General features: G+C 47.7%; 1 protein-coding gene across 1 annotated transcript in view; it reads right to left on the reverse strand.

The window, feature by feature from the left end:
• Positions 1–13,021, reverse strand: part of SLC9A1 (solute carrier family 9 member A1) — a 61,412-nt gene extending 48,391 nt beyond the window's left edge. Inside the window, exon 1 of the mRNA XM_049878411.1 lies at positions 11,829–13,021. Coding sequence (XP_049734368.1) covers positions 11,829–12,183 — 355 coding nt within the window. The 5' untranslated portion in view covers positions 12,184–13,021. The remainder of the gene's footprint in view (positions 1–11,828) is intronic.
• Positions 13,022–19,421: the final 6,400 nt, after the last annotated feature.

The following is a 19,421-nucleotide window of genomic DNA, read 5'->3' on the forward strand; positions in this document are numbered from 1 at the left end:
AGGCTCTCATTGCTTAGAGGCCCCTGAATTAGTTAACAGAGAAGGGAAGAACCCTACCTTCACCATTAATTCATAGGTAGCCTTGGGCAAGTCCCCTCCCCTCTGTGAGCCTCAACTGTGAAATGAGAGGACTGAATCAAAACACCTACGTTCCACCTTTGGAGCCAGGGCTACAGGCTATAATAAGGTTCTTTTTACCTCAAACATTGTAGAGTTAGAATAATATTCTATACTTTCACTCCCAGAAGCAGGTTAGAATATTCTATACTTTTACTCCCAGAAGTAAGGTCAGGGCAGGAGAAGGGATTCTCCGTTCAGGAAACAGCAGAGACCAATCGGACTTCCTAGCACTGTGCCCTCAAAGCCTGTCCACCTTCAGGGGTTTCCCTTGTATTCGCTGCCTCAAAAGTAGCTGCTTCCCTTAACAGAGCCTCAGAGGTGTGTTGGGCCCTTGCCACTTCGGGAAAAAGAGCAGGAGGCCTGAGTCACCTCCTAGGGTGTGAGTTGGGCTCACCATGGAAACCCAGCTAAGCCAGGCTGCAGAAGGAACCCAGTGTCTTCCCGTCCTCACAGCACAGGAGCTGCCGTATCTGCTTTTGATCCTCATCCTAAAAAAGCTTTTCTCCACTTTACAGAGTCATTTTCCCTTCCTTTCCCCCAGGACACAACTCACTCATTAGGCCTGGGCTCATTCCCCTTGCCTAGATGGTCCCCCAGCAGCCCCCACTCATCCCAGGGCTAAGTACCACTCGATCCAAGGATCCACCCCATACCAGGTAGTCCTTTAGGGAGACTTCCTTCAAATCCCCACAGCACAGAGAGCAGGAGCTCTTAGCCTTTTGGGGCCACGGACTCCTTTTGAGAATCTGTGGCTACTATGGGCCTTCACCCTGTCATGGATTGAACTGTGTTCCCCAAAAATATGTGTCAACTTGGTTAGGCCATGATTCCCAGTACCGTGTGGTTGTCCTCCATTTTGTGATCTGATTATCCTCCATTTTGTGATGTGTTATAAATCCTTACCTCTATGCCTGTGGTTATGGGCCCATTTGGGAGTGAGCTGTCCGTTATGTTAATGAGGCAGGATTAGGTCATGTTAATGAGATTAGGGTGGAATGCAACACCCTTACTCAGGTCACTGCCCTCATCTGATGTAAGGAGGGTTTCCCTGGGTTATGGCCTGCATCACCTTTTAGCTTACAAGAGATAAATGGAGAGGTGAGTAGAGACAGAGGAACTTGACTACCACCAAGAAAGAAGAGCCAGGAGCACAGCATATCCTTTGGACCCAGGGTCCTTGTGCCGAGAACCTCCTAGACTCGGGGGAAGATTGATGCCCAGACACATCATGGGGCCCACAGATGTTGAAAGGAGACAAGGCCCTTCCCCCAGAACTGACAGAGAGAAAGCCTTACCGTAAAGGTGGTGCCCTGAATTCTGACTCCTAGCCTTCTAAACTGTGAGAGAATAATTTCTGTTTGTTAAAGCCATCCGCTTGTGGTATTTCTATTATAGCAGCACTGGATAACTAAGACAGCCCCCTGATAAGATCACACATACGCACATATCTGCAGACTATTCCTGCATGGACTTGGAAAACATTTCCACCTTAAGATCATAGAAACCTAGAGTCCTGAGGAACAGCAGGTCACTCACCTAAGCCAGATGCCCTCTTAGAGCAATCCCCTCCCCCCCACAATGGTGGTCTTCTTCTACACCTGGGCTCCTTCTCAAGACCACCTTCTTCAGGAAGCCTTCCCTCATTTCTGATCCCTCACAGCATCCCAGCCTGAGCCACACAATTTTCCACCTGTGCTTTCTCCCTTGAGTGTTATCTCACTTCCCGTACAAGAGGGCTGGTTCTCTGTGGGCCCATTTCATCAACCCCATAACCTAAGCTGGAGTTGGCCATGATCATCTACTTGAGAATTCTGCACTTGGAGGCCAGGCTCGATGACAGCACTGGCCCACCCCTAAAGGTTGGGCTGTGGAGTTCCCCTCCAAGGGCCTCACAGTCTGCCCACACCTCACCAGAACAGGGGCTCCCATGAGATGGCTGCCTGTGCTGCTGGAAAGCCCCCAGAGAGCTTTCAAAACAAAATCTACAGGTGGGAAAACTAAGGCTGAGGGAGACAAATTGACTTGCCTATTTTCATAAGTCAACGTGCAAGAAAGGGGCAGAGCCAAGACTTGGGTCCCCAGTTCCCAGCCTAGAACTCTTTTCCTTGGCACAGGTGGCTTTGTTAAAACAAACTTGCCTTCACACACACACACACATGCTCATATGTGCGTAGAAAATTTCTGAAAAGATGCACAAGACACTTAACAGGGTGTCATGGATTGAATTATGTTCTCCCAAAATATCCGTCAACTTGGCTAGGTCATGATTCCCTTGTACGATTGTCTACCATTTTATCTTCTGATGTGATTTCCCTATATGTTATAAATCCTATCACTATGATGTAATAAAAAGGATTAGCAGCAGGTATATTGATGAGATCTACAAGATTAAGTAGTGTCTTAAACCAATCTTTTTTCAGATATAAAAGAGAGAAGCGAGCAGAGAGACATGGAGACTTCATACACTAAGAAGAACCGGAAGCACAGCGCATCCTTTGGACCTCAGGTTGCTGCGCTGAGATGCTCCCAGACCAAGGGAAGATTGATGACAAGGACCTTCCTCCAGGGCCAACAGAGAGAGAAAGCCTTCCCCTGGAGCCAGTGCCCTGAGTGCGGACTTCAAGCCTACTGGACTGTGAGAGAATAAACTTCTCTTTGTTAAAGCCATCTACTTGTGGTATTTCTGTTATAGCAGCACTAGATGACTAAGACACAGGGGTAACCTCTAGGCAGCATGACTGTGGGGGTGGCCAGAGAAGTGACAGGGGGACTTTTACTTTTCACCTTAGTAAATACTCTTCTGTACTGTTAGGTTTTATTTTTGTTTGATTTTGTTCTCTTCCTTTTTTTTTTTTTTTTACCATGAACGTATTTTATTTATTCGCATTATAAAAATAAATCTGCCACAGAAAGAAGATTCTAGCCCCTGCCCATCCCCAACACACACATAAAAGCAAAGAGAAGCCATAAGTAAAACCCATCCAGGTACAACTATAAATTAACGAGATTGCCTTCTTGCACGGTTTATGGCCACCGGTTCCATTAATTCACAGTCACGGTGCAGTTATGGCTTGACGAATCTTCCCTGGAAAAGCTTAATTCAATTAGGGCTCTTAGCAACTCCCTGAGGAAATTCTGCTATCTTGCTTTTACTTACCCAAATTGAGGGCAGACCAAACAAACCCAGACTTTCCCAGAGAGACCCCACTCAGCCCAGAGAGGATGCACTTGCAGACCCTCTGTTAGAGCCAGCTAAGGAAGGGATGAGCTAGGCAGCCATGGCAGCACCACTTAAACAAGGGTGGACTCCTGAGAGTTGCTAGAGCGTCCCTTTCCAGGTGTTAGGCTATAGCATCCCTTTCCAGGGCTCAGTAAAACTCCCTGACCTGGCATTCAGTCTGAGGCCAACTATCCTCTCCAGCCCTTTTTCCCCCTCCTCTCTGAGCAGTCAAACTGGTTTCTTGCCTGTCCCTGTCTCCACCCGGAAGTCCGTCATACGTTGTTCATTCCTTCCTTCATTCATTCCTCAAATATTTACAGAGCTCCTTCTCTGTGTGCAAGCCCCTGGGTGGTGCAAATGGTTGATGCGCTCGGCTGCTAACTGAAAGGCTGGAGGTTTTAGTCCATCCAGAGATACCTCAGAAGAAAGGTCTGAGATCTTCCGGAAAATCAGCCACTGGGAACCCTGTGGAACACAGTTCTACTCTGATACACATGGGGTCACCATGAGTCAGAGTGGATTCCAGCTAACTCTGTGCCAGGCACAGAGGATGGCAAAGGGAACAAACAAAGTCCCTGACCTCCCGGGGATTACATTCCTGTGGGAATTGTGTACTAAGAACAGCTCCCTTCTTCCTGCTTGCCTATCTGATTCCTCTTTCTTCAAGACTCAGCTCAAGTTCCACCTTCTCTGAGATGCCTTCCAGAACCACTCCAGTCCCTTGGGGACTCCTCACTCCCTCTGAACTTTGCCTCTCTGCCAGGCATCCGCCCAGCCCTCACCTGGACTGGAAGCTCCTAATGAGCAGGGCTGGGGCTTCACTCTTAGTTGCCCGACGGACCACACACTAAATGCCTGCTGGCTGATTTCAGCTGACCTGGCTCTTCGACCCTGGCTGAGCAGACGAATTAATTAGCTGCTCTCTATCCTGGCTGGCCACTGCAAAGACACAGCCTTTGTGAGCTTTCCCTGGCATACAGCAAGTACTATGTAAGTGTTTGCTATTTATTATTTTGGTGAGCTTGTGGGCTCTGCCTTACACACAGCTGTGATGTCACCCATCTGCCCTCAGCGGCCTGGTCTCAAACAGACTCAGCACAGTGGAAGGGCCAGTCTGCACTTAGGAGTAAGTCTCTCCCAGGACTAGGAAGGGGCCTGGGAAGGAGCAGGATGTCTCATCCTGAACCTCAGTCATAGCTGCTTAAGGACATACCTTTTCAGGAAACAGCCTGCTGGGGTAATTTGGGGAGCTCTACATTCTCAGCAAGTCAGCATCAGAACTCAGCGTTCAGAAGTGGCTCAACAGGACCCCCAAACTGGCCCTGCATATTAGATGAGTTTTAGGGAGAGGAAAGGAAATGAGCATGATCCCAGGCCCAACCCAAAACTTAGTTCAGTTAAAATTAGATTAGCCCATAAGATTAAAAATACCTACATATAATCACAGGCTGCCTTAAAGTATCAGTTGATGTTTATCGGCATCTAAAGAGATGGTTTGCCCCAGTGCGGTGTGTGCAGACAACCTTGAGGAGACACGTCTGACTCAGACATTTGCAGGGGGAGTGAGAACTGCAAAATGAGGCCCACACAGGCGAAGGATGACTCAGGAATAACCCAGGCCCCGGTTTGCTGAGTGAGCCGCCTCTCCTCGCCTGGGATGGAGAGGGGGCAAGTGGGGGTAGGGGGAGGCGGAGGGAAGGCGGTAGGCTGGCCAGCTGTGTATAGGCTGGCATTCCCAGAGGGCGGCGAGGTCCCTTAGCTCCAGTTCCCTGTTCCTCTTGTGTGTTTCCAAAGGCAGTCACCTCTGGGAAGGGCTATTTGCTTCACAGAGGAACTTGGAGTTGGGGTGGGTCACAGTTTTTCCCTCAAACCCAGAAATGATCCACAGAGAGCAGCCAAGACTTGAAGTACTAAAACTTGTAAAAACTTCCCAGGTCAAAATGATTGTGGGGAAAATAAAATTTTGGAACCGAAAAGGTCCTTGGAGTCAGGACAGGCTGATGAAAAGAGCACAGGCTCTGAAGTCAGGCAAATTGAGGCTTAAATCCCAGTGTCTTCTAGCTGTGCATGAAGTACCTGACACAGCCTCTGGAGAAGGTGCTTAACCCAATCTTAGCTTACAAATTAGGAAACAGAGGCTAAAAGCGGTCATGCCTTGCCTGAAGTCACACAGCCTGAGGCCAGATCCCAATCCAGCATGCTTTCTTTTATAATTCACTTCCCTGCCTCTCCTTTCTTCTCCCTGATGAGGTACAACACCTTGAGGGAAAGGGAAAGCCTTCCATTCTGAAGGTTTGTTGCTTCACAGACTATGAGAATGACAGTCCCGTGTCTGAGTTCAGTCCTCACACTCTTCCTTCATGCAAATACAGGTGTGTTCAAGGGGTTAAGTGCTTGGAGCTGAGCCCAGCTAAAGCTGAGCCACGTGAGCACCACGCCCCAGACACCCTGCTTGGTCAGCCCTTCCCACAGGAGGGACTGGTTTCCCTCCTGACAACCATCCAGAGGACCCTGGTGGCTGTGTCTGGTCACTTACTCTCCTCAAAGCCCCTCTGGGTCTCTCATTCCCTTTGATCCTCACCATAATCCAATACATCTGCCAGGCAGGAAAGAGGACGAGCCTTGGTCAGAAGTCCAGGGGATTGCGTCCTTTGCCACTTACTTGCTACAGCACCTCAATCAGGTCACAACCTGAGACTCAGTTTCCTTAGCTATAAAACAGGGACATCAATACCATCTGCTATCCTAACTCACAGGACCATCAAGAAGATCAAAATTGAATATCGTACATGCAAAAGCTTTGGAAACAACAAATTAAGGTACTAATAAGAATTACGACTAAACCCTGCCCACCTGGGAGGGCAAAAGAAAATTGGACCATTTGTTCCAACACAGAGACTGCCTATCAGGATGCTGCTGGGCCCTGAGGGTGACCAAAAGCAACCCAGCACCCTTCCTGCTTAGAAGCAAGAGATCATAGTCACAAAGTTGGCCCTTAAACTGAAACTCCCCTGCCTAAGCAGGGAAAGCTCTGATCAAAGCACCCAGGAGACCGGGAAGGGTTACTCAATAAGCAAGGTATGCACGGGCTTACTTGTGCCTACTTATTAATCTGGAGTGTACAGCTTCACCTGTTTTCACATCTTTGCCACAGTGAAACTCATGTAAAATTGTTCACTAAAAAAACAGATTAGTAAGTAAATACAATTAAGCCCATGTATACCTTGCTTGGAAACCCTGGTGGCGTAGTGGTTAAGTTTTTTTTTTTTTTTTTTGTATACCTTGCTTACTGTTTAATCCGTGCCTGCAAAGAGGTCATCAGCAGAAAGATGGCAGGACAGACTCACTGCCATGAACCAGGGATAGGTGCAGGGTAACTGTGGGATGTGGGTACACCTACACAGACACACAGGGACAGAGGACAGGTCCAAAGCCAGGCACAGCTTTTTCTGGGCTGAGAGAGGGTTCCCACCATCAACATAGAGAGAGACTTAAAATTCCAGAAAGCAGGCGCAGTGAGAGGGGCAGCCAAACACTATCAAGTCAGTTCTTATTCAGTGACTCTACAGGACAGAGCAGAACTGCTGTATAGGGTTTCCTAGGCTGCAATCTTTATGGGAGCAGGCTGCCAGGTCTTTTCTCTCTCAGAGCAGTTGGTTTCGGTTAGCAGCCAAGTGCTTTGCCACCACGCCACCAGGGCTCCTCACTATGAGCTGGGCACCTTCTAAGTGCAGGGCCAGGGCATCTGCTGAGGGGGCAGCCAGAGGGAGGAGATACAGCTGCACCCTCTAAAACGCTATGCCAAGACTCAAGCAGAAAATAAATAGCAATTCAACTTCACATGAGATAACCTCTGTTTCCTCATCTGCAAAACAGAGATAGCCTTTATCTCACAGGATTTTAGTAGGGATTAAATGAGATTACTTTTATAAAGTGCCTGACACTACTCTCTAGATACTCAGTAACTGGTAATTATTAGTAAATTATTAGTAAAACAGACACACACCCAACAGAAGAGACGTCACAGCCTAATGCTAAAGTTGTAGATAAACAATAAGAGAAAAGGGTTACAGAGGAAAGGCAAGGGCAGGGTGAAAGCAATTGCTGTAGGCTACAGTGGGCTAGAAAGAGCTCCTAATAGGGGAGGAACCTCCATGGGCCCTGGAAGTTGCCAGAGTGAGCCAGGCACTGTGTGGGGCATTCCCACATTCAAACCTTACATCAGTTTTAGAAGGTAAAAATAGCAGCTTCACCTTACTAATGAGAGACAAGTTAGTTTTAGAGAAATGAGGTACCTGATCTATGGTCACATGGGAACCAAGAGGCAGTGTCAGGGCCTTTTGACCAAGTCTTTTCTGGATACCAGAGCTAGATGGGATGGGGCTGGTGAAAACAAAATTAAGATCATGCTGCATATACTGTAGCATCTTGCACATAGTGGGTGCTTAGCTGAATGAAGTCCAGACAATAAGGTCAACCTGGGCCCAATAAGGAAACCCTCGTGGCATAGTGGTTAAGTGCTACGGGTGCTAACCAAAAGGCTGGCAGTTCGAATCACCAGGTGCTTCTTGGAAACCCTATGGAGCAGTTCTACTCCGTCTTACAGGGTCACTGTGAGTCAAAATCAACTTGACAGCAACGGGTTTGGTTTTCAGTTCTTTGTTTGGGCCCAATAAGTGTCTGGGCTTCTGCAAACATCACGTTCTAAGGCTTCCTCCCAGTCCCCAGCTGGCCTCTCCTCTCACTGTCCTACAGTCAGTCAGCTGTTTCCCAAAGCAAAAAGGCCACCTCTTTCTTTTTAGAGAATCCCATCTGGGCTTTCAAGGTGACCTTTAGGCTGTTCCTCTCTCTTGTTGAGAAGCGGGAGAGGGAAGTTCTAGTTTTATTTTTACAGGAAACCACTTGCTGGGTCTGATAGCCACACATGAAGCAGACGATCATGAACCCATCTCTCCTACCCACAGACTTGTTCTAAGGAGGAAATGGCAGGATAGACTTTGCAATGACAAAACCAAAAACAGCTACAAGATGTAAAGGGACAAAGGGAGCTTTTTTGTCCCCTGGTTAGGAGACAAGATGAATACCTGCTTTGTGGGCTCCTGAGGAGTTCTGGGTCAGGAATATGGGAAAACAAACACAGGGGATGCCAGTGGTGAGCTGGGTACAACGAGGTTCTCCCTTGGAACCTGGGAGTCAGGCGAACTGGGAACAAAGCTGAATTCACGCTGGGCCCAAATCACAAAGTGGGGTGGGGGTGGGGAATGGCTTAGGGTCAACTTCACAGTTCTCCCAATAGTCTAGACACCGTCCCCCGACTCCAGTAGGCCCCACCCTCAATGGACAAGGCAAGAGTCCCTGTCAGAGAGAAAAAAGGCCCAAGAAGGGAAGTGACTTGTCTGAGGTCACCCACTGAATCAGAATTAGAATAGAACCCGGAAGCATCCGCTCTAGAACTTCAGCTCCGATCCCACCCCTCCAGTCTCCGACAACGTGTCTACCTCAGGCTCTGCTCAGTGATTACGAGCTTTGGGATAAAAATGAGAACTGCACACAGTACTTTCTATTCTTAAAGGAGAGGTACCTTGCCAGGGAAGCAGCTGCCACAGATGACAGAATGAGGGCTCAGCACAGCTCCGATCCACGCTGGCGTGTTAAAAGAACAGGCAACATGCCAAAACAAACTCCTAGGCACCTGAGTTTCTATGCAGAGGTAGCATGGCCTCAGCACCTCCAAACCTACCCCAGAGGCAAGTGGTGCCGGCTGTGAAGGCAACCTAACTGAAAGCAAGAACTCTGGTGGCAGCTTAGGTTTGATCTGTAACCCTCCAGCCTCAGAGACAGACTAGGGGCTGCAGTAGGGATGCGTTTGCCTTAGGTGTTTAAAATACGAACAGGAGCAGCTGCCACTCGATGAGTGCTTCCTGTATGCAGAGCACTGTACAAAGTCAGCTTTATTTGCACTAATATATATCTGTGTCACATCAGCAGCCCTATAGCTAGAAACTCTTATCTCTCTCATTCTACCCATGAGGAAACCGAGGCTCAGAGAGGTTAACCGGTAGAGTGGAGGAAATCACACTTAACTTTGATTCTACAGAGCAACCAACAAACATGTTGCTACTGAGTCGATTCTGACTCACAGCAACCCTGTAGGACAGAGTAGAACTGCCCAATAGGATTTCCAAGGAGCAGCTGGTAGATTCAAACCGCTGACCTTTTCAGTTAGTACCTGTGCTCTTAACCACTTTGGGCGCCACCAGGCCTCCCTACAGAGCAAAGGTGAAGGAAAAGTGAGCTTTCACTTCGCCACCTTAACAGGGACTCCTGAGATCTTGGACACTCTTTTCTCTACTCTCTTCTCCAGGATAGCCAGATGTTAAAGCTCCTCTGTTTTCAGAGGCAGAACAATGCCTTTCTAAGTCAGGACACAGGCTTTTGGAGCTGCAAAGGCCCTTGAGAGCATATCCAACCTCCTCATTTTACTGATGGGAAAACTGAGGCCCAAAGCTGAGTGACTTGCCAGGGTTACCCAAGTCAGTGGAATGGCAGCAATGTCAAACCTGGAAGGGGCCACAGAGATCAGCTGCCAGGTGAAAAGGCATGGCTGCCCCAAGGTCACAGAGGGAGATGGATGAGGAGCCAGGTTTCCTGACTTCTAGACTGACGCCCTTGCCATGGCACCATCTCTGCTGTCCAGCAGACCAGGGTCCCAAGCACGGTGCTCCAGCTGTGCCAGGCCAACCCGGACCCCTTCAGAACTAGAAGCATCAGGGCTGCGGGGTCCTTGTGGTCATGCCATCGTTCCACCAGCAGACACTGACACCCAGAGTGTGTGTGTCAGCCCCCAATTAATGCCCTTAATACAATGCCAAATGTGGGAGGCAGGGGGTTGGAGAGAGGAGGGTAATTTATAGACAGCACTTGTGAGGTCTCTTATTGGTCTTACACAGGCAAATAACCAATCATAGTCACTTCAGTTTCATATAACAAATTAAGATATAAGGTCTCATGAAGTGTAGAGATTCTTGCCCATTTCACAGGTGGGGGAGACCAGCAGAAAAACGCCCTAGTTTGTTCAAGGTCATCTAATTATGTCAGAATCAGTACACATGGCTCCCCTTGTCCAGTCCTTGATTTTGCCAGGAAGCTGGCTGCCACTGGGGTATAGATGCTGGTGGCCCAGCTCCATGCACAGACCCCGCCACTGTGACCTGCTCAGTGCCAAAGCCCTGCAGCAGGAAGTTGTTCCAGTATCTGTCCAGAGTCAATGAGAGCCCCAGGCACCCAGAGCCCTCCTGCAGCACATCCCAGAGCCTGTCTCACACCAGCATGGCATCACACTCTGCACCTTTATGTCCTTTCGAAAGTGGCCAAGCTTCCTGCCAAGAGTCACATACAGCCCAAACCTAAAAGTCCGGCAAAAGAGGAGCAGAGTCCCAGGCCCCTGTACCTTCCACAGCTAGCTGGGGACTGAAAAAGCAAAGGCAGTGTTCAAAGGCCCCTGGATACCACTTCCTGGGACAACTGGGCTCTGCAGGCTCCGGTGGGTTCCATTAATCACCCAGCAGAAAAGGATGCTCAGACGTGGCAGGGAGATAACCCTCTGGGAGGGACAACTTTTCTGTTCCTTTCCCCTAAAAAGAACATTTCCAAGTCTCTTCAGACCAAAACATCCCTAGCCCCTCTACCTGTATCTCTCCTACTTAGCCAAACAGCAGGCCAATGTGACTAGCCGTCTCAGACAGTATCTTGAGACGCAGCCAGGAGCCAAACTGCAGGTGACATGAGGCCAGACCAAGCTCCAACCTCCACTCTGCCTCCACCCTGAAACAGGCTTTAGAAATTTCCAGGACCCCTAATCCATAAACTATACAAGAGATAGCATTCCTGGGCTAGAAACTGACTCAGGGGCTCCTAACCAGCCTGGGCAAGCAAAGCTGACGTAACGTTCTGGGGATAAAGGAAGGTAAGGCTATCAGACTCCCTCACTTCCAGCCATAGTCATAAGTCTCCAGTTATCCTCAAACTCCTTAGACGGGCCAACTAGAAATATACTCCATCCTGGGCCACCCTACCATGAAGTGTGTAACTGCACTGCCTGCTGATGACAAAACAGAATGTGCCACTTGCTGGAAGAAACTCCTCACTGTCTCACACAGCTGGATGCCTGGCTCCCCATGGGGTCTGGCCCAGCCAGGGGAGACTTACCAAGCCTGGAAGACTTGCTGAAGATACCTAGTATCAGAAGCATCCCATCCTCTCATTCTGCCTGCTCTCCCCCATGATGCTGGCTCCAATCTCGGCAGGCCTTTGAACCAAAGAGGCCACAGAGCTCATGTTCAAGAAGGAACATGATGGCAGGATGGAGGCTGCCTACATTACAAGAATAGTTCAGACCCTTATTCCTGGGCAGCCCCAAAGGGTAAGAGATGGACCAGGTCACAAGTCTGGTGGTGGCAGAAGTAGCAGTGGGGTAACACGGACTTACCTATTTTCATGAGGCAGGCCAGCAGAATCCAGAGCGCAATCTCGAAGGGTGTACGCACATGTAGGTAGTCGATGCCAAGGACTGGAAAGGGCTTTCGTGGCTTTATGTTGTGTTCAGTGACAGAATGGTTAACAGGGCGGCTTTCTGGGATGACTTCTGGTGGGGCAGTGGTGACATCCCCAATGGACCGTTCCCGTGGCGGCTCTGAGCCCCGGATGGTGCTGGCAGTTGGGCTAGGCTGGAGGCCATGGCTCCTGAGAACAGGCAGCAGCCCCACCAAGGCTACCACCATGAGCAACGAAGGGAATATCCGTGGCGGAGAAAGGCCACAGATGCCAGACCACGGAGGTATCATCCTGCTCCCTCAGTCCAGTAGGCCTCAACCTTTAGCAAAGGGAAAGTAAGACCTGGGACATAGGTAGCAAGGGGTCAGCAGGTGGGAAGAGAGGCTGGGGTAGTCTAAGGAAAGTTCATGTTTTAAGGAGGTATTTTTGTGGAAGCAGTCCTCTGGGAGAAAGGAGAGGCAAAGGGGTTTTCGAAACCCCAAGTTTTGAAACTAGGAGTTGGGACTCCAAACTGGGGAAGAGGGGCAAGGACCCAGGAAGGACTACCGGAGGAGACCAAAAGGTCTGGAACCCCAGGCTTGGAAAAGGCGGGGGGAGGGGCCTGAGCCCTGGGGCAGAAGAAGGGACAGGGAAGGTTAGACCCTAGGCAAGGGAAAGTAGGAAGGAAGCCTGGGAGTCTTGGCTGAGAAAAGTGATTGAGGAGCCGGGACGGTGGGACTCTGGGCTAAGGGAAAGGGTAGGGAGCAGGGGCTAAAGGAAGGGGACCGAGGGGTGGGACCCAGTCCAGGAATATGGGGAAAAAGGGCTGGTAGCCCAGGCTGCGATGAAGGAGTGAAGCCGGAAAGAGGCCGGGAGCTTCCCCACCCAGAAAAGGGCCGAGATCCTGGCGCGCCGGGCTGAGATTCCGGGGAAATGGAGGGAAGCGGAAGGCGGAGGCAGGAGACCCGGAGGGAAGGCGCCTGAGCGCCGGCTGGGGGAGGCTCGCTGTGGGCCGACGACAACACGCCCCTCCTTGCGGCCCTGGCTAGGCGCTGCGCTCCGCCCCGGTCCAGCTGCAGCTGCTCCGCGTACAGCTCCAGGTGTAACCCAGACCCCAGCCCCGGCGGCAGTGAACTGATGCCGCGCTGAGCCCGGCTCTGGTTCTTATAGGCACCAGCGAGCGGCCGGTGCCACGGGCTAGAGGGACCTGTCAATGCCCGCGCAGCGCAGCGCCCCCTGTCACCAAGGGAGAGGTATGGCATAGGTAGAGAAACCCAAAAACCAAACCCACTGCTGGCGAGCCCATTCCGACAAACGGCTACCCTATAGGACAGAGTAGAATTGCCCCATAGGGTTTCCAAGACTGTGGAGCACTGGTGACTCTGGTTGACTCACCTGCTATCTTAAAGGCTGGCAGTTCGAATCCACCAGCCGCTCCTTGTAACCTATGGAGCAGTTCTACTCTGTCCTGCAGAGCTGTTACGAGTCGGAATTGACTGAATGGCCACAGGTTTGATTTTTTAAAAGTCTTTACAGAAACCAACTGCCACATCTTTCTCCCGCGGAGCGACCACGGAGTTCCAACTGCCTACCTTTCGACTGGCGCCTTGGTGGTGCAGTGATTAAAGAGCTTGGCTGCTAACCAAAAGATCGGCAGTTTGAATAGGAGTGGCTGTGGATTTGAACTGCCGACCTTTTGGTTAGCAGCCAGCACTTTAACTCCTGCGCCACCAGGGCTCCTAGGAAGACAAAGAAGAGTCAAAAATGGCCAAAAAAAGGCACTGCATCTACAAAGATTCTAACTCACTTAGGTAAAGTGCTTTACTATTTTATAAAGCACTTTCACATACACACTTTGAGTCTCATGAAAGCTTCTCAACAATCCTGTGATGGATGTATTATTATCTTACACAATGTGTTACCATGTAACCTTGAGCAAGTTACATAACCTCTCTGTTCCACAGCTTTCTCATCTGTAAAGTGGAAATAATAGTAGTAATACCTATATCAGAGAGATACTGTGATAACTCAATGAGATACTGAATTTAAAAGTGTTTAGAATGGAGCTTGACACATAGTACAATTACATGGTTCCAATTTTACAGATGAGGAAACTGAGGCAAAAAGAAATTCTAGCTAGCATGTGAATAGTGGGTCACTATGAGTCAGAATCGACTCCACAGCACTGGGTTACTGGGTATGTGAATAGTAGAGCTGAAATTTGAACCTATGGTGTTGGTTAGAATTGGTAAAGTTTTAAGAGATCATGGCTGTACATTAGAAACACTGGAAAGTTTTTAAACAATATCCTTGCCTGGGACCCACCATTAGCAATTTGGATTCAGTTGTCTCCATGAGTAAGAATTGACTCAACAGCAAAAAAAAAAAAAAAAACCAAGGGTAGTGCCAGACATGGGAATTTTCTCAAAAGCTCCCCCAGGCGATTCTAATGTGCAGCTAGGGCTGAGAACTACTGAAATGACTGAAATGCTGTCCCCATTCTGCAGAAGAGTAAACTGAGGGCCAAGAAAGTCAAAGTGACTAGCTCAAGGTCACAAGTGACTTCACAGGGGTTCAGTTTAATAAATATTTACTGGGCCTCTTGTGACAAGACCTTGTGCTGGACTCTGGCAACACAGAAATGAATAAGACATGGTTTTTACCCTCAAATAAAAAGTTTCCAGTTTCCTAGCTCCCCATATTCTTTCCACTACTCTAAAATGTCAGAAAACAGAAGGCAAATTCTTACTCTTCTGTGGCTCTGGATTTCAATCCTGGGCTTCTCCAACCTTGTAAGACAATAGGATACAGTGGAAAGAGTGTTGTCAGTGGAATCAGATTAAGCTGGGTTCAAATCTTATCTCTACCTGTTGCCATCTGGTGAGCCCCATCACCTCTTTGAGCCTCTTTCCTCTTCCTAAAATGGGGGTGGTGATACTAAGGGTATCTCATAGGATTCTAGTTAGAACTAAGATAATGTATATGTGAAATCAAAAACCAAACCAAACCCACTGCCATCGAATAGAGACCCTACAGGACAGAGTAGAACTGCCCCATAGGGTTTCCAAGTAGCAGCCAGTAGATTCAAACTGCCAGCCTTTTGGTTAGCAGCTGAGCTAGTAACCACTGCTCCACCAGGCCTCCATATATGTGGAAAAAAAAAAAACCCATTGCCATCAAGTCGATTCCAACTCATAGCAACCCTATAGGACAGTGTAGAACTGCACCATAAAATTTCCAAAGAGCACCTGGCAAATTCCAACTGCCAAAGCTTCTGTTAACAGTGGTAGCACTTAGCCACTATGCCACCAGGGTTTCCATATATGTGAAAGCACTTCATAAATCCAATCCTATATGCTAGGCCCGTGTAAGTTTTTGTTATCTTCAAATATTCATTCTGCTGAACACCTTCTTTGTGCCAAGTCTTAAGCACTGGGCACACAGCTACGTACAAGACAGACAAGGTCCCTGCTTCCATGCAACTGACATTCCAATGTGGAGAGAGGGGGTGGTGAGACAATAAGTTAAATAATTAAATGGATAAAAGAAATTAAAAGAATGATAAGTATTAAAAGCAAATGAGTAGGGTAAACAAAAGTGCATACTTATATGCACCAAGAGACACCTATAAGAATGTTCACAGCAACACTGCTTATAGTAATCAAAAACTGAAACAACCCGAATATCCAACAACTATAATTAATAAATTTAATAAAAAAAAAAAAAAAGATTGCCATTGAGTTGATTCTGACTCATTGCAACCCATGAGTGTTACAGTAGAACTGTGCTCCACAGGGTTTTCAGTGGCTCATTTTGGGGAAGTAGATATCCAGGCCTTTCTTCCAAAATGCCTCGAACCTCCAATCTTTATGGTTAGCAACTGAGCATGTTAATTGTTTGTACCACCCAGGGTTTCCTGTTCATAAATTTAGGTGTACTATATTTATATTTATATAGGAGCCCTGGTAGCACAGTGGTTCAGAACTTGGCTGCTAACCAAAAGGTTGGCAGTTTGAATCTTCCAGCTGCTCTTTGGAAACCCTATGGGGCAGTTCTACTCTGTCCTATGGGGTCACTATGAGTCGGAATTGACTTGATGGCAACAGGTTTGTTTTTTTTGGTATTTACATAACGGTGTCTCAGTTACCTAGTGCTGCTATAACAGAAATACCACAACTGGATGGCTTTAAGGAACAGAAATTGATTTTCTCACAGTTTTGGAGGCTAAAAGTCAAAATCAAGGTCTCAGCCACATTGACCCCTTCTTCGTAGGTGGTCCCAGGCGTGCCTTGGTTCCTTGGATTGCAGACAGTCCTCACATGGTGTCTGTCTTCCCCCAATGTGTGCATGTCTCTGTGTCTAATCTGCCGTTTTTACAACTCAGAAGTGATTAGATTCAGAATCCACCCTACTTTCTTGAGAGTTAATTAACATAATGAAGAAAACCCTGTTTCCAACCAGGGGTTCAGATTTCAACACATATTTTGGGAGGGTATGATTTAACTTATAACAAATGGAATACTAGAAAGCAATGAATATAGATGTACTCTTGCTACACAACACCATGGACGACTCTCACAAACATCAAGGTGTGAAAGGTGCTAAACGTAAAAGTCTAAATACTATATGATTGTAGTTATACAGAGTACAAAAATAGGGAAAACGAATCTATGGTCTCAGATGTAAAGATAGTTATTCCCTTTGGGGAAGAAGACGTGGTAGTAATTGAGAGGGGGCAAAAAAGGGGCACAACAAGGGCCTCTGGGGTGCCAGTGAGGTTCTGTTTCTTTCCTGGGTGGTGGCTACAAAGGCCACACAGATGTAGTTCTTTTCTGATAACTTATTGAGCACTCATGTACGCTTTTCTCTAGAAACATTTCACCAAAAAAAAAATTTTACCAAAAGGTATATTAAAATAACCGTAAATAATGTGGTAGTGACTGGGAGTGGCAACATTAAGCTGAATTCTCTATGCCCCATGTTCTCCTGGCACAGGCCCAGCCACCTGTGAGATGATGGAAGATCCTGGAAGAGCTTTCAGAGAAGGCCAGGGGTCCCGTGTCTCCCGGGAGCAGATGAAAGGTGAAAATCAGCTGTAACGGAAGTAACCAAAGAAGAAAGGTATTTAGAGCAAGGATCAGAACAATGACCATAATGCTTTGCAGTTGTTCAGCTCTTTATAATTCACAGGCAAGTCCCCCAGGTTTATCAATGATACAAGCTCTGGTGCATGGTGAGGGCTCAATACATTGTAACTATTACTCTTATTTGCATTTTACAGATGAAAAAGCCAAGGCTCAGGGACATGAAGCAATTTGCCCAAGGTCACATATCTATTAGGTAGGAGATTCAGGACTTAAGCAAGGTTTCTGACTTCTGAATCTAGTGCTATTTCAAAACACCACAGATTCAGCAAACCAAAAGGAAAAGAGGGAAAGGGTGTGGTCAGTGGAGGGACTTTCCACAGGTAATTTTTTTTTTTTTATGGGGCCAGAGGAAACCCTGGTCATGTAATGATTAAGTGCTATGGCTGCTAACCAAAAGGTGGGCCCTTCAAATCCACTAGACGCTCTTGGGAAACTCTATGGGGCAGTTCTACTCTGTCCTATAGGGTCACTGTGAGTCAGAATTGACTTGACAGTAACGGGTTTGGTTTTTTGGTTTTTTTTTTTTTATGGGGCTGGAGCTCTGAGCTACATAGTCCTTTTCAGTCTTGAGAGCAATTTTCACTGGAGTGCTCTGATCCTCCCTATTGTCTGACTCTTCCCCACTCCAGTCCTCAGTGAGTCCTTTGGTGCCAGCAGGAAAAAGCAGCAGATCCCATGAGGGCCAGGAAATGCCAGCCCTGAGATCCTCGACAGCCCAGAGAAGGTTATGACAACATGATACTATCAGGAAAGAGCCCTTGGGAGAAACCACGTGGGCCAGGCCAGGGGAGACAGTGTAGCGTAATAGTTAAGTGCCAAAAACAACCAAGCCAGTTGCTGTCAAGTCGACTCTGACCTATGGCAACGCCATATGTTTCAGAGTAGAACTGTGCTCCATAACATTTTCAACGGCTGTGATCTTTTGCAAGTAAATTGCCAGGCCTTTCTTCTAAGGTGCCTCCAGGTGGATTCCAACCTCCAACCTTTCAGTTAGTAGCTGTTATGCATTGAATTGTGTCCCCCAAATATATGAGTCAACTTGGCTGGGCTATGATTCCCAGTATTGTGTGGTTGTCCTCCAATTTGTGATCTGATGTGTTGTGAATCCTAACCTCTATGATGTTAATGAGGCAGGATTAGAGGCTGTTATGTTAATGAGACAGAAAGCAATCTACGGGATTAAGTTATATTTTGAGTCAATCTCTTTAGAGATATGAAAGACAGAATCCAGCAGAGAGGAGAGGGACCTCTTTACCACCAAGTAAGAAGAACCAGGAGTGGCTAGTGTCCTCTGGACTCAGAGTCCCTGAGCTCCTAGACCCGGGGGGGATTGATGACAAGGACCTTCCCACTGAGCCAATAGAGAGAGAAAGCTATTCCCTGGAGCTGGTGCCCTGAATTCCAACTTCTATCCTCCTAAACTGTGAGAGAATAAACTTCTATTTGCTAAACACTTGTGGTATTTCAGTTATAGGAGCACTAGGTAACTAAGGACAGTAGCTAAGCAGTTAACTGTTGTGCCAGGGGCTGCCTAACATGGGTAGCCAGACTGTCTAGGTTCAAATCCCAACACTGCCACTTACTGGTTATACGACCTTGGATAAATCAGTCAACCTCCCTGTTCCTCAGTTTCTACTTCCATAATGCGGGGGCAGCAATAGTGCCTACCTCATGGGGTTGTTATGAGGATATTAATCAGCTAATGTACACAACGTACTTTGGTCAGCACCCAGTGAGTACCACACATCATTATCTTTGTCCACATGTACCAAGGGGCTCAAATGTAAGCTTTTGATATTAGGAACACATGAAGTTACACATTCAGTCACAGAGACATGTTGACAGGCCTGAAAGAAGGCCTTCGCATCTGTGAGACTGGTCCTGTCGTCAAACCACACCACAGGTAGTGTACTAAGAATTAAAAAATTTAAATAAATTATATTGCTGCATATTTGTATGTGCTAAAAAGCAGTATCTTGTTAAAAGTAATTAGTTAAAATATAGTGCAATATCAGTAACCATGTTTTTTAGCAAGTCATCATTTTTTAACCATTCCAGGCCCACACCACTCTTCCCTCAAGGAGGCCACGTCTCTGCGGACACTTCCCCCTGCAGATCTAGGACAGCCTCAGTGCCAGGGCCCTGGGTGGCATATCCAGGTACTTAGGCCATGTCTGCTTCCCTACCTCCCTCACTGAATCCTTTGACTAAATGAAGGTGCTGGGACTTTTATGGAATTGCTGTAGCTATGACGTTGCCTGATATGTGGCAGATCATGTGTGGTGCTGGGAAAGGATGCTTTGACCACTTATTAGCTGTGTATCATTGGTAAATTACATTTTGTTTCTGTCCCTCAGGTCCATCATGTATATAAAAGTTGGGTGGGTTCATAATACCAGCCT

Source organism: Elephas maximus, chromosome 3, assembly GCF_024166365.1.
Source record: "Elephas maximus indicus isolate mEleMax1 chromosome 3, mEleMax1 primary haplotype, whole genome shotgun sequence".
Lineage (NCBI taxonomy): Eukaryota > Metazoa > Chordata > Mammalia > Proboscidea > Elephantidae > Elephas > Elephas maximus.